The sequence below is a fragment of the Eumetopias jubatus genome, unplaced genomic scaffold (assembly GCF_037043125.1).
Source record: "Eumetopias jubatus isolate StellerSeaLion01/CBP00866 unplaced genomic scaffold, mEumJub1_p1.0 scaffold_10, whole genome shotgun sequence".
NCBI classification, from domain to species: Eukaryota; Metazoa; Chordata; class Mammalia; order Carnivora; family Otariidae; genus Eumetopias; species Eumetopias jubatus.
In genome coordinates this window covers 102,583,975-102,598,612 of record NW_028274816.1, presented here as the reverse complement: position 1 = coordinate 102,598,612, position 14,638 = coordinate 102,583,975, and the positions used below count along the sequence as shown (strand labels likewise).

The 14,638-nt window shown below is 54.2% G+C and overlaps 2 protein-coding genes across 2 annotated transcripts; both read right to left on the bottom strand.

The window, feature by feature from the left end:
* Positions 1 to 576: 576 nt before the first annotated feature.
* On the bottom strand, positions 577 to 4,178 carry KRT35 (keratin 35). Its single transcript, XM_028094041.1, has 7 exons — positions 3,708 to 4,178; positions 2,835 to 2,917; positions 2,482 to 2,638; positions 2,133 to 2,294; positions 1,715 to 1,840; positions 1,014 to 1,234; positions 577 to 724 (listed from the first exon to the last, which is right to left on the bottom strand). The coding sequence occupies exons 1-7, from the start codon at positions 4,176 to 4,178 to the stop codon at positions 577 to 579; spliced, it is 1,368 nt and encodes a 455-aa protein (XP_027949842.1).
* A 5,653-nt stretch (positions 4,179 to 9,831) lies between these two features.
* Positions 9,832 to 14,156, bottom strand: KRT36 (keratin 36). The gene is made up of 7 exons (XM_028094031.1): positions 13,698 to 14,156; positions 12,963 to 13,045; positions 11,751 to 11,907; positions 11,050 to 11,211; positions 10,821 to 10,946; positions 10,426 to 10,646; positions 9,832 to 10,027 (listed from the first exon to the last, which is right to left on the bottom strand). The coding sequence occupies exons 1-7, from the start codon at positions 14,154 to 14,156 to the stop codon at positions 9,832 to 9,834; spliced, it is 1,404 nt and encodes a 467-aa protein (XP_027949832.1).
* Positions 14,157 to 14,638: the final 482 nt, after the last annotated feature.

Here is a 14,638-nt window from a genome sequence, read left to right as displayed (position 1 = left end):
ACCACATGGGAATCTTGGAGAAGCGTCTTCATCAGAAAAGCTGAGCTGCTGAGCAAAAAGCCCCATTGGAGGCCCTTAGTCACCCCAAACAGGGCCACAGGGACCCTGTCATCCCCCTGTCATACGCAGTCAAACATCCCTATCCATCCGCCCAGGAGTCATCCCTCTCTTCACCCAGCAGAGACATACAACAGGGACACCAGAACAGTGCCATTAGGCATAGAGAGCCAAAGCCAAATGCACTTTATTATTCTGCCCACAGAAGCCCTCTACTGCATTCCAGAACCCACTAAAACAGCACCCGGAAGGAAAACCTGACCCAGGAGGCAGCCTGAAAACAGAGAGCCTGGCTGGTACCCACTGAAATGATGAGCAGTTAAGGCTTTCGGGGATGGCCAGCCTTCGTGACAGGCTTGGAGAGACTTGGAGGGATGCATTTGCAGTGAGCCCTCTCAGAGCAGGCCCCGGCACCCCGGGCTCTGCACAGAGAGAGGGGATCAGGCTCTAGGGTTAGGGTTGAACAGAGGCCAAGTCCAGGCCCTGGACACTGGTCTGGGCTTTCTGGGCCAGTCACTCTCAGAACCGGCCCCCTGGGCAGGGCACGCACATAGGGCGGGGGCTGCAGGTGGTGCGGACCGCACCGGGACCGCAGGAGACCGCAGGAAGGCAGGGGAGGCACGACTTGGCAGACGAGTGGTCAGGAGCACATGGGTTACAGGGCAGCCTAAGAGAAAGAGTAAGTTCAGGTTACTGTGATTTTCCAGTTACTGTTTTCAATAACTCAGAGCACCTTAAAAATCACCCAGTCCTGCCCCCTTATTTTACCAATGGGAAAACAGAGGGCCAGAGAGAAAAAGGACTTGCTGGGGTCGCATGATGAATTTGTAATAAGACCAGAACTTAAACCCCAGGGCTCCTGACTCCAAATGCTGGGCTCTTCCCAGGCACCATGGGGTCTCCCCAGAACTTTGTAAACTGCATCAGGAAGACAGGGAGCATGCAATGCCACTCACTTGCCCTCCTCGCTCTCCAGCAGGCCTCGGTATGTGTTGATCTCACACTCCAGCCGGGCCCGCACATCCAGCAGCACCTGGTACTCCTGGTTCTGCCGCTCCAAGTCACTCCTGATCTCAGCCAGCTGGGACTCCACGTTGCTGATCAGGCACTGCATCTGGCCCAGCTGGGAGCCGTAGCGGGCCTCAGTCTCCGCCAGGGTGGATTCCAAAGCATCTCGCTGTGAGAGCAAAAGACGAAGATGGGCAGTCAGAGAAGATGCACTTAATCCATCTGGGTCTCAGCAAGTCCTCAGAATCCAAGAACAGAAGCTCAGAGAATCACTTTGAACCCGGATGAACCACAATCAGACATCTCATTTGAGATAGCCAATTAGCCCCTGTAGCCTCCCTGACCTAGAGAGTATCTCCCCTACTAAGGATATCCCTGAGGACGTGATAATTACTCAGAATGAACAACTTACACAAGTACACAGAGCTGCTGCTCGGACATGTCGGTTGCCATAGGTCTCCTGTCTTTTACCCCTGGGACACTTGTGAATGGGGGCTGGGACCTCATTCCACCCTACACAGAAAGTCCCTGATGCTCAAGAACTTGAACCCCTGAAGCCTGCTTGTGTGGTTAAAGCATGGAAGCCCAGGGTGCTCATGTGCTGCTGGGTTTGGTCCCCCAGGAGCCCCATCTCAAGCCTTGGGCTCACCATGCTCTGCTGGGCCTGCAGCTCGATCTCCAGGGCATTGACCGTGCGTCTCAGTTCGATGATCTCCGCCTGGCAGGACTGCAGCTGCTCCGAGCTGGACACCACCTGCTGGTTCAGCTCCTCGGTCTGAAACATACACACACAGGACCTAGTCAGGAACACTGGGATTCAGCTTCAGAGGTCTACAGAGGCCGCACAGAATCATGAGCCAAGAAGGACCTTCCAGAACACCCAGTCCAACCCATTCATTTCATCCTTGAGGACAATATTGCTTAGGGGAAAGCAACCTGCCCAAGGTGCACAGGAAGGTCAGAACAGAGCTGAGGCTCAAACTCAGCTTCCTGATTTGGAGCCCCAAGGTCAATTCTGTCTGACCCACCCTGTGTCTCTATTACACTGACTCTCTCCAGCTACCTACCTGAGTGTTGAACCATTCTTCAGCATCCCGGCGGTTATTCTCCACCAGGGTCTCATACTGGCACCTCATCTCATCCAGAACACGGTTCAGGTCAACAGGTGGGGCAGCGTCCACCTCAACATTGAGCCGGTCACCAAGCTGGGAGCGCAGCGAGTTCACTTCCTGTGGCACAGATCAGGGTCAGCACTAACTGTCCCAGCTGGCTGCCTCACTCCCTCTGCTCCCCTATGCCCACCTGCTCCCCATGTCCCCCTGTTCCCCCATGCTCACCTTCTTCCCCATGCTCACCTCCTTCCCCATACTTGCCTCCTTCCCATGCTCACCTGCTCACCTCCTCCCCTGTGCTCACCTCCTCATGGTTCTTCTTGAGGCACAGCAGCTCCTCCTTCAGGGACTCCACCTGGGCCTCCAGGTCGGACTTGCACAGGGTCAGATCATCCAGGATCCTGCGCAGGCCGTTCATGTCCGTCTCCACCAGCTGCCGCATGGACAGCTCCGTCTCGTACCTGTGCAGGTACATAACAGGATGCTTGAAGCTCCGTTTCCTTTTTACGTTCAAGTCAGATCCCACCCCAGGCTGCTCTGGTTCTGTGTGTCCCACCTTAAGGCCTCAGTGACTTAGTGCAGCCAAAACCCTGCATCCTGGCATCACCAATGTCCAGTTCTACCAGCCCCCAACCAAGGATCGAGCAGGACACTCACTTGGTTCTGAAGTCGTCTGCGGCCAGCTTGGCATTGTCGATCTGCACCACCAGCCTGGCGTTCTCTGCCTTGGTGCACAGGGTCTGGGGAAAGAAAGGAAGGACAATCTGCTGGCTGGAGCTCCCCAAAGCTGGCAAGGGCCACCTCCTGAGAGAGGGAGTCAACCATCCCTGGATTCCTGGCATCTGAGGCTCCATGAGGCTTACGGGCACAAAGTAGGGATCAGACCAGGAAGCCTCTATAGCCCCTCCCAGTGCAGTGCCTTTGGGACCCGTAACCTGGCACAGACTGGGAGAGTATGGAAATGCGGCAGCAAAGACTGGCATGGTGGCTAACTCTTGTCTTCCTATCTCCCAGGCCACTGGGGGCTCAGGGCAGGTCATGAACAACAGCGTACTCTGTGATTCCTTGGTCACAAACAGTCCCTGCCAGGAGCCAGCAGGGACCCTCAGGGGATGTGGGCTATGGGCTTCTCCTTCCCTGAGTTCTTTATGGAAAACCTGATCTGCACCAAACAGGTCAAGCTCAATCCCCTCACCTTAAAAAAAAAAATGAAGAAATTAAAACTCATAGAGATAGACCATGCTAGCAGCCAGTGAGTTCATAGAGCCCGGCTCTGGCTCCCCCAGCAGCCAGCTGGACCAGCTAGAATAAGGCACTTAACCAGCCTGAGCTTCGGTGTTCTCATCTGTAAAATGGGCTAATGATATCTCCCTCATCAGGAGGAGCAGATGAGGCCAGAGATGTGAACACGCTCCATGACCTCTGAAGTGCCCCATGGGAGCAGGGCTACCAGCACAGGTGATCTAGCTTCCAGTCCAGGGCTCGTGGCATCAGACTCCTGGGCAGCCAGAGCCTCTCTGAACCTCCTACCTTCTTCTGGAGCTCCTCGATGGTCCGGAAGTAGGACTGGTAGTCGGGGCACAGGTAGGGCACCTGCTGCTCACACCACTCCCGGATGCGGCTCTCCAGGCTGGCGTTCTCGCGCTCCAGCTGGCGCACCTTCTCCAAGTAGCTGGCCAGGCGGTCGTTCAGGGACTGCATGGTCTCCTTCTCGCTGCCGGTGAGGATGCCCTCCCCAAACCAGCCCCCGCCCAGGCTGTAGCTGGTGGCAAAGCCTCCGGACGGGAGGCAGAGAGCAGGGAGGCAGCTGGCCACCCTGCAGCTGCTCCTGCCCAGCCCAACGGAGCACGCAGAGAAACTCCGGGCCCCGCGGGAGAGGCTCGGGAGCTTGCAAGAGCTGCTGGAGTACATCGCGGACACGCGAGCGGAGCCCCCGCCAGCCCCTCCCAGGCCCTTGAGAGACCCCGAAGAGAAGCTGGCCTTGAGGCCCTTGGAAGCCATGGCCTTGGCAGCCCAGACACAAGTGATGGGTCTTTGAGGCCAGGCGCCCCCCAATGCGGAGAAGCAGCTCTTCACCCCAGGTTTATATCTCTGCTCCAGTGGGCGTTGGCCTTTACAAAGGGTTTTCTCCTCATTAAAGTTAATACCGCTTTCTATAAGAACCCCTCATTACCCTGTTATTTAGCTTCCCATGAACATTTCCCGGCCTCATAAAACGGGAGCCCCGTTGAACTGATGGCTACATCGAGACGTCTCCTCCGCCTGGTGTTGCCGAGAAGACCAAGTATCCGTCAGTTCTTCAAAGGGGCTTGTCATCCAGACAGCCCAGACCTCAGCCTCCGCTTTAGGAGGTGTGGGAACCCACAGCCCCAGTCTTGACTTTCTCTAGCATCATCTCCTTTTATGGGCCCAGGGGAGTAGAGGAGGCCTCCAGGTTGGCCCCTGGGCGATGGAAGAGCAAGCCTGGTTGTTGCAGGAAGCAGAGACCTCATGCCCAAGGAGACACGGGAGGCTCTAGAATGGCCCTGGAAATAGGGCCATGGCGGCCAACTATCCCAGGTTCCGCAGGACTGTTCTGGTGTTAGTGCCGAAAGCCCCTTAACCCTGGGAACCTGTCAGTCCCACACAAAATGGGAAAGTTGGTTGCCCCAGACAGAGCAGAGCCCTGGTGGACAGACCTCCCCCAACTCCCTCCCTCACCAGGAAATCTAGCTGGGTGTATAGCCCCAACATCAGCCCAAACAACTAGCGGTCAGCTAACTGAGCACCTGCCCGTGGTGACACATACCATGTGTAGGAAGGTATGTCTCCCCAGGCCCTGGCTGAGAAGTGGGGCAGCCTTTTCCTGCCGGCTGCCTGAGCGCTGAGGCAGAGTGTGGGGTCATGATCACAGGCCTCCTCAGAAGACACAGTCTGAACCTCAGTTTCATCTCCGCTACCAGAGTTGTCCGGGCTGATGTCCAGAAAGCTTGACAAGGGTGGGGGGTTTTTTTCCTGAAAACCCAATGTGCCAAAAGAGGAGGCCTGGGAGAGGGGCCGAGAGCTGAGCCAGAGGGCAGGTGGTGCTGCAGATGGGCCTCATCAGCTGGAGCCCCGTGCGCTTGCTTTCCAGTCGGCCCTGCCATTTGGGGTCCTGCTTACTCTTCTAGGGACGGGTTTTACCTTCCTGTTGGGAGAACGGCTGTGAGCTGAGCGCCAGCCATCTTCCCGGTGCAGGGCTCACTGCTCTGCCGTGCATGGTCTCTTCACCCTCATGTTGCCCTGTGAGCCCGGGCTTGTCACCCCCACCTCAGAGCTGAGGAAACGTCTAGAACAGCACCTGCTCATGGTGAGTGCTCAGGAACGGCAACCACTAGGATTACCAGTCCCCACATGGGCGGAGTGTAGCTGTAGTCAAGCTGACAAGGCTAAGCAGCTGTCACTGGGGAGCAGAGATGGGCTCTGAGCACCTAGGCCACCATCCCCCAGGCCAGGTGCCTGTGTTTGGGGGCCCTCAGATCTAGAGCTCTCATGAGTCACCATGCCCTTCCCACACCCAGGAGCCTGGTGTGACTGGCACCCACCCAACACAATCCCAGGGCCCATTGGCTGCCTCACCTTCTCCTCCCTGGAAATCCATGCCCCAGTGCAAAGGACGCAGCTGAGCTGAGAGCCTAGATGAGCCTCCTTTGGTGTTCATGTTTCCCATCCATGTGGGCTCCACCCAAGCCCTGCTAAGTCACAGCCTCCTGTGCTCTGGGCTCAATGAGGGCTACCCTGGATCCACAGGACCCAGAAAAGCCACAGCAGCCAGGGCCTGGGAAGCCTCATGCTGTTTATACAGCCCTGGGGTCACATGGGTTCCTAGGCAGGGCTCCACACCTGTGCTGCCCAGAACGGGTTTTTCTCCCCTACACAGCCCAATTAATGACAAGGCTAATGGTACCAGCCATCAGTCACTAAGTACTTAGGACTGCCAGACCCCAAGCTGAGCTCTCTCTAGGCGTTCTCTCATTCACTGCTCACAACAATCTCATGAGACTAGCATTGCCAATAGCCCCATTTAGTAGGTGAGCAAACTGAGGCTTGGAATGTTTCTGGAGCCTACCCCTGCTCCAGCCCTGCTTTGCCCTCCCGGCTCTGAACGCCCATGGCAATGACTGGTGGTTGATCTGTTGGCCCTCCTTTCACTGATGTCCTCAAATTGTCTGGTGTTTGAGCCCTATCTTCCCAGGGAGACTTGTACGTTCTTGGGGGCAAGGACAGACCTCCTATTTCTCTCTTTTTTTTTTTATTTCAAAATCGATTTTATTGCAGCCAAAACAGTGGAATTAACTGTACATAATAAACTATTATATATATATATATACACATTTTAAGTTATAGGGAATAAAGTTTATTTTGGCAGATAGTGTTAAACAAAATTAAAGTTGCATACATTATTAACAAAACTCAAGATCCTTAATTTGGTATAAGTGTGACACGTTTTCCTGTTTTCCTGTGTTCTGCTAAATCACCATAACCTAAACATATTTATAAAATATGTTGAAATTTAGCTTTACTGTTTTCACTTACGCTCTGATTCCAAACAGAGCGTTCAAGCACAGTTCTGGCTTCCAGATGTCTCAGAAGGAAAGGGCAAATGAATGAATGCTTCACCTGTGGTGAATTGTGCTAAGTAAGAAAGCAAAGAAAGGACTTTGAGAGAAGGGAAACATATATATATATATATATATAAACAAGGGAATAAGGAAGGAAGGAGAAAAAAAGTAGGTAGGGAGCTGGAAGAGAAAGACACTTCCAAAGTCAGTCTTACTATCCCTACTGCTATAGATGGGGAAACTGAGGCTCAGAGATGGAAAGAGATTAGGCAGTTCTGTGTAGGGGAGCAGTGCCCACCCACACTAACACTAACAAACTGTTCTCTGGGCCAAAAGCCATTCTGCCAGAGAGAGACAGGCCCATAAGCCAATTCTATGCTGAAGGCATGGGTAAAAATTCTTGGTAAGTTATTTTAGGTAATTTTATAAAACATATAAGTAATATTTTTAGGGGTGCTTGGGTGGCTCAGTCATTTGAGCGCCCAACTCTTGTTTTCAACTCAGGTCATGATGTCGGGGTCCTGAGATGGAGCTCCACATCTGGATCCACGCTCAGCAGGGAGTCTGCCGGAGATTCTCTCTCCCCCTCTCCCTCGGCTCATCCCCCTGCTCGTGCTCTCTCTCTCTCATAAATAAATCTTTAAAAAAAAACCATATAAGTAATATTTTTAAAGCTATGAAGTAGCCTCTAAATCATTCTGGGCTATTTCCATTCTTCCTTAGCACTCTTTTTATTAGGACGAAATAATTACCTGGAACCCCTTATCAGCAGGAACCAATCTTGCTTAGTAAGTATCCAAACTACTTTCCCTCCAGGACCTGTGCACTCTGCTGAGATGGGGTCTACACTGTCCCCAGAACATGCAGTGGCCATGCTCTAAAATACCCTTTGCCTTCCTCCTTCCTGCTCTGCCCATCCTTCAAGGCCCCCATTAATTCCAAATCTCCCTGAAATCCCCAGCTCTCAATGATCTCTCCCTGTCCTGAGAACCTGAGAGCCTGCCCCATACCCACACCTGCCATGCCTGGGCCAGCTGGGCCATCAGCTTCTTGAGGACAGGTCCTGTGATCCCACATTGGGTCCAGCTGCTTCCCGGGCACCCCCACTTCTCCCTAGACATGCCCCTGCGTTAGCCCTGGGTTTTTCATGCATGGGTGTTCAGTACATATCTGTTGACAGACTAATTGATCTGAGTGTGTGTCAATGAGCCAGATGGCATCTCGGCAAAGTATATCAGATCAGAGATCAGAACCACCTTGAAAGAAAGGATTATGTTCAGTCTGGAGAAATTTGATAAAATGTAATGTTTTATATCATCTCTCTCTTGCCATCAAGAAAAGAGCAATGACATGGGCATCAAAAGGCTTGAGAAGGCGTCCTAAGCCTGCCACTCGCTGCGCCAAGTGCGGGCCCCCAGCAGCACTAAGTTCTGGTCTGCACGGCAGTGAGCGATTTAAGCTGGAACTCAGTCAAGGGTGGGTGCAAGGTTGAGAATAGGAGGGCTTCTTTAACGCGTATAGACACTCTGAAAATTTCATAAAAACCTAGACAAAGCTACATAAAGAAAGCACCCACAATCCCACGGGGCAGAGATGAGGCACCCCATACCCTGTAGAGTGCGCCCATAAAGGGAACGTGCTGTGCAGTGAGAGGAGTTGACTGTGACTATTTGTCAGGACACAACCCAGTGTGGTCTGTCTGCCTGCAGCGGCAGGAGGAGGGCAGCTTGAGCGGTAGTCAGAAGGCTCAGTCACTGCCCCATCCCTGGCTGGTCTCCATGCACCAGCAAACGGGTGGGACGCGCTCTGTGCACCCCCGGCCGCCCACCTCTCCTCTCCGGAGCCTCAGACCAGAACGGGGAGAGGCAGACCTCAAGCCCCAGAGCAGGAGTGTGGGGCACAGAGAGAAGCAGGTCAGGGCGGGGCTGCCCCTCTGACTTTGTCCCGCAGGTAGTAATGATTCAGGTTGGCGGGGAGGGGTGAGACTCAATGTGCTGGGAAGAGCACCAGCGTCAGAATCAGAATGGCCGGACAATAGCCTCTTCTCTGCCACTCACTGCCGTGTGGCCTGGAGCAAGCTGCTGTCCTCTCTGGGTCTGTGTTCTCCACTAAAGAATAAATCAGGGGGACAAAGAAGGCGTGGGGCCCTCAGACTTCTCACAGGCCATTCTTCTCTGCTCAGAGGGGTGTCCGGGGCCCAGTGCAGTTAGGCTGGATGCCCGGAAGGTCACAGCTCGGCCAGTAGAATTCGGGGCACTCTGACCTCTGCCCTACAGTGAGCTTCCCTCCCCCTGCTCCACGTCTGACCCCCCACACACACACGTCATTGTCTCTGCCGCCCTTCACTTCAGCCCTGTACCCGGGACTGGGGACAGGGAGTCACCTGGCCCTTCTGCCTTCATTGCCCAGCTCCCCTCCCCGAGGTGGTCTGCCCAGGCTGGCTGCCTACAGTTTGCCTCTCCCTGGTTGGTCCTGGAAACCCCTCTCCTGAACTGTCACCAGTGTCAGGCCTGGGGGTAAGGCAGCAGGGTGGTGGAAGCGGGACAAAGGAGGAAAAGCTGAAGGGAAGGAGAGGGAACCCCCAGATCCAGGCAGGGCAACGAAGGAGGCCTGGCTTGGGAACCTTTGCCCCTTGTGGGGCCGCCCCAGGTGGGTACCCACTGGCAGGGCTGAGCCTGTGGGTAATGGCAATGCCCATTTCTTCCTGAGGGCCAGGGCCCAAGGTACCCCCATTTTTAAATATGTTAATCGTCCTGTCACTTCCTACCACTCAGACCCAAAGAAGACAGACTTGAAACCCAAACCCATAGCTTTACTGTGACCCTTGATCAAACATCCCCACTAACTAACCTCACGAGAATAAACAGAACCAAGTTTGCAATGCCAAGAGAACACACTTTATTGGGTATATGTCCAAGGGACCCTAGTTTTGCATAGCATAAAAGCAGTTAAGTCCAGAAACACAATATAAGAAGTATTTTGGTAGAAAAAAATCTGCTGAGCGGGGAGCCCCTCTAGGGAATGGAGGATCGTCTAGAGCCGAGAGCCATAGGCATGTCCTTGCAGTGTGCTGGCTACAGCGGGCAGGGCTGCAGGTGCTCCCTGGAGGAAATGACTTTCCCGTCTCTGATCTCCTCGGTGATGGTGCGGATCTGGGTGCTGACCTGGGGAGCCGGGCCGCTGAGCCCAGCCGGAGCACAGGGCCCAGTCGAGACGCAAGGTCCCCTAACCAAAGGCTTGCATTCCGTGGCACAAGGGTGCGCAGGCAGCCTAAGGAAATGAAATCAGATCAGAGTGCATCTGGCATCGGGGCATGGGACTGAGATTCCTGTTAAACGGATTTAGGGGATAGAGTGATTACAGGTGGGTGAAAACAAGGAATGGCTTCAGTGCCTCTGAAAACCCCAAGGGCTGCAGGGAGGAGGACAAGGAACCCCCAGCCAAGCACAATGGTTGGGGAAGCACTATGGGGCGGGAGGTGGGGGCGGCTTGTGCCCCTGTGATGACCAAGCTGGGACAAGAAAGGATCTCTAGAGAAAGGCTTTGGATCAATCCCTGTCATCTGCACAAAAGCCTCTGCAGGGACTGACACCCTCTCCGAGGCCCCAAGGGCTGGTCCAGGGAGCCCTGTCCCCACACCTCGCTCTCCGGGGCGCACAGCCACTCACTTGCAGTCCTCACTCTCCAGTAGGCGGCGGTAGGTGGCGATCTCTGACTCCAGCCGGGCCTTGACGTCTAACAGCACCTGGTACTCCTGGTTCTGCCGCTCCAGGCCACACCTGATCTCAGCCAGCTGGGCCTCCACGTTGCTGATCAGGCACTGCATCTGGCCCAGCTGGGAGCCGTAGCGGGCCTCGGTCTCTGCCAGGGTGGATTCCAGGGAATTCCTCTGTAAGGGGAAAGAGGAAGAGCTGTTCATGGGAAGGAGTCCCACGCAGAGCCCGGTAGCTCTGGGTATCTGCATATCCCTCATGATCACGCCCCGGGATAAGCCCCGTGCTGAGGCTGGTGGGTCAGGGCTTGCCAGGGGCTGTGGCCGGTCCCTCAGGCAGAGGCCACTCACCATGCTGTGCTGGGCCTGCAGCTCGATCTCCAGGGCGTTGACCGTGCGTCTCAGCTCGATGATCTCCGCCTGGCAGGACTGCAGCTGCTCCGAGCTGGACACCACCTGCTGGTTCAGCTCCTCGATCTGAAACACAAGAAGGCCCAGAGCACGGTCAGACCGAGTGAAGCTCCTTTCAAGGAGAGCCCCTGCTCCAGGAGCCTGTGGTCCCGGATGGCCCCAGCCCCACCTGGGTGTTGAACCAGGCCTCCACGTCTCTACGGTTATTCTCCACCAGGGCCTCATACTGGCATCTCATATCATCCAGAATCTTGTTGAGATCCACCGGGGGGGCGGCATCCACCTCCACATTCAGTCGGTCCCCGAGTTGGCAACGGAGTACGTTGACTTCCTGAAAGAGGAGGCATGATGGCATAAGGTTGTGGAAGGGAAGCTGGATTGAGGGTTCAGGTGGCTGGGTTCAAATCCCCCTCCTCAGGGGCCGGCTGTGTAACCTCAGACAGGATCTTAACTTCTCTGAGCCTCGGTCCCCTCATGGACATATACCTACCTTCTCTGCGGATTTGGGAGAGTAAAATGAGATGATGCAAATGTCAGGCAAATAGAATAAGTGTTATCAGGCACTAGCATCCAGAGGGAGATTTAGTGTCATGGGCAGGTGTGTGGGATCTGTGTGGCCTTAGGCAAATGACTTAACTTCTCTATTGCCTCATTTTTCTCATCTGTAAAATGGGATGGTTGCGAGGATGAAATGAAGTGAGAACAAAATGCAAAGTGTTTCAGATAGCTCCTGGCATGCAGTACGCCATCATCAACAAATGTCAGCTGGAGCTCCTGTGGGAGCAGTGGTCACCATCATTGTGCCCAAGGGTCACCAGGGGCTCCCTGCTGGATGGGAAATACTGGAAGGTCGCACGGCACCAGACTCACATCCTCGTGGTTCTTCTTGAGGCACAGCAGCTCCTCCTTGAGGGACTCCACCTGGGCCTCCAGGTTGGCCTTGCTCAGGGTCAGCTCATCCAGGATCCGGCGCAGGCCATTGGTGTCGGCCTCCACCAGCTGTCGCATGGACAGCTCCATCTCGTACCTGCACACACAGAGCCCTGCTGAGTCTGCAGGGAGGGAGCCGGGCACAGGCAGGGGGCAGGGGAGGAGCCAGCCACAGGCTGCCCTCCATCAGCTGCAGGGGCTGATTTGGGGTCAGCAGCACGGGGAGCCTTTCCTTGGACCTGGAAGGGATCCAGGGCTTGTGCTGTATTCCCACTTACAGTTCCATCCGGCCTTCCTCCCAGCTCACCAGCTCCCGAGGCCGGGAACAGAGGCAAGAGAAAGTGCAACAAATTGCACTACTGGGTATTTACCCCAAAGATACAAATGTAGGGATCCGAAGGGGTACGTGCACCCCGATGTTTATAGCAGCAATGTCCACAATAGCCAAACTGTGGAAAGAGCCAAGATGTCCATCGACAGATGAATGGATAAAGAAGATGTGGTATATATACACAATGGAATATTATGCCGCCATCAAAAGGAATGAGATCTTGCCATTTGCAATGACGTGGATGGAACTGGAGGGTGTCATGCTGAGTGAAATAAGTCAATCAGAGAAAGACATGTATCATATGACCTCACTGATATGAGGAATTCTTAATCTCAGGAACAAACTGAGGGTTGCTGGAGTGGTCGGGGGTGGGAGGGATGGGGTGGCTGGGTGATGGACATTGGGGAAGATATGTGCTACGGTGAGCGCTGTGAATTGTGTAAGACTGTTGAATCACAGATCTGTACTTCTGAAACAAATAACGCAACATATGTTAAGAAAAAAGAAAAAGAAGAAGATAGCAGGAGAGGAAGAATGAAGGGGAGTAAGTCAGAGGGGGAGACGAACCAGGAGAGATGATGGACTCTGAAAAACAAACTGAGGTTTCTGGAGGGGAGGGGGGTGGGGGGATGGGTTAGCCTGGTGATGGGTATTGAGGAGGGCACGTTCTGCATGGAGCACTGGGTGTTATGAACAAACAATGAATCATGGAACAGTACACCAAAACAAATTATGTAATATATGGTGATTAACATAACAAAAAATTAAAAAAAAAAAAAGAGAAAGCGCAACAGACCTTCCCCCCGATGAGGCCCACTCACTTGGTCCGAAAGTCGTCAGCAGCCAGCTTGGCATTGTCAATCTGCAGGACTAGCCTGGCGTTCTCAGCCTTGGTCAGCAGGATCTGAGGAACAAGGGGCATCCCATGAGCTAGGAAAGGCCCAGCAGTGTGGAGTGGGTGGGAGGGACTCACCCAGCTCACAGAGGCCATGTTTCTAAGTACCCCCGGTACCCTCAGCAACCCCAGCCCTGAGCCCAGGTATGGAGGGAGCATCAGTCTGGGAGGGGCATCCCTAGAAGTAGGCCCCAGAGTGACACACCGGGATGCCTCAGTGTAAGGTGGAAAGAACAGGTCACCCTGGATTCAGATTCTGCATCTAGCACTCAGAGGCTGTGCGATCTTGGGCAAGTGGCTGAACCTCCCTGATATTTAACTTTTGTATCTGTTAAATGGGTCTAGTAATACCCATCTCTCCAAGATGAGGAATAAATAATCCAATGGATACAAAGCATCAGGCACGGTGCCTGCATCCAGTAGGGGCTGGGTATAGGTTATTGCCCTTCCTACAGCTGAGACAGTGATGGGGGGAGAAGGATGGCAAGCAGAAGACTCACACGGAGGTCTGGGTCCCCCAGGAAACCAGAACCCCAGACAGAAGAGCTTGCTCTGGACAGAGAATTCCCCGAGAGCTACTATCAGTGGGTAGTCCCTTGGGATGAGACAACCCCCTCCCCCCAGAGCTGGGGATGCTGGAGAGGGGCCGGGTCCCCATTACCTTCTGCTGGAGCTCCTCGATGGTTTTGAAATAGGACTGGTAGTCTGGGCAGATGTATGGGATCTGAGACTCGTACCACTCCCGGATGCGTTTCTCCAGCTCCGCGTTCTCGCGCTCCAGCTGGCGCACCTTCTCCAGGTAGTTGGCCAGGCGGTCGTTCAGGAACTGCATTGTCTCCTTCTCGCTGCCATTGAAGGAGCCCTCGCAGAACCAGCCCCCACTACCAACAAAGCCAGAGGGGTGGCACCCAGTGGACAGGTAGGAGCCAGGCAAGCAGCTCCCGAAGCTGGACAGGCCCAGCCTGACAGAGGAGGTGGACCCCATAGCACCAGCAAGACTGGGTACCCTGCAGGAGCCCACAGAGCGGACGGAGGACACCCGAGAGAGGCCACCTGCTGGGCCACACAGGCCCTTGGCAGATCCAGAGGAGAAGATGGGGGAGCAGACCTGGGTGGCCATGATCCTAGCAGAGGAAGATTGCGGCTTAGCAAGGAGATCAGGTTCTAGGCTCTCAAGGCCTCTCTGGAGTATTTATATACACTCTCCATGGGGTGTTGGCATGTTACTCTCGGGAAAGCTAATCTCATTAGAATGTGATTTTTGCTACCCATCCAGAATTTCTTACCTTATTAAAAAAAAAATTTTTTTTTTAATTTTGTTTGCCAAGTCAGGACTCTTGTCTATTGTCATTTCCTGGCAGAATATGAATTTTATTTCCTCTTCAAAGTCTTTGCACCAGATCCCATAAATCGGGAGTGGCCTCACAAATGACATTTGGTTCCTGCTCTCTCTGCTGTGCCTTCCCCTGAGCATCCCGGTCTGCCCACTTGTCACCCTCATCCACTTGTCACCCCATCCACTTCCCCAGTGCTCACAGGTGCTCAGGGACACCTGGGCCCCTGGGATGGTTAAAAGGGAGCAAAGGGGGCTACGATTCATGG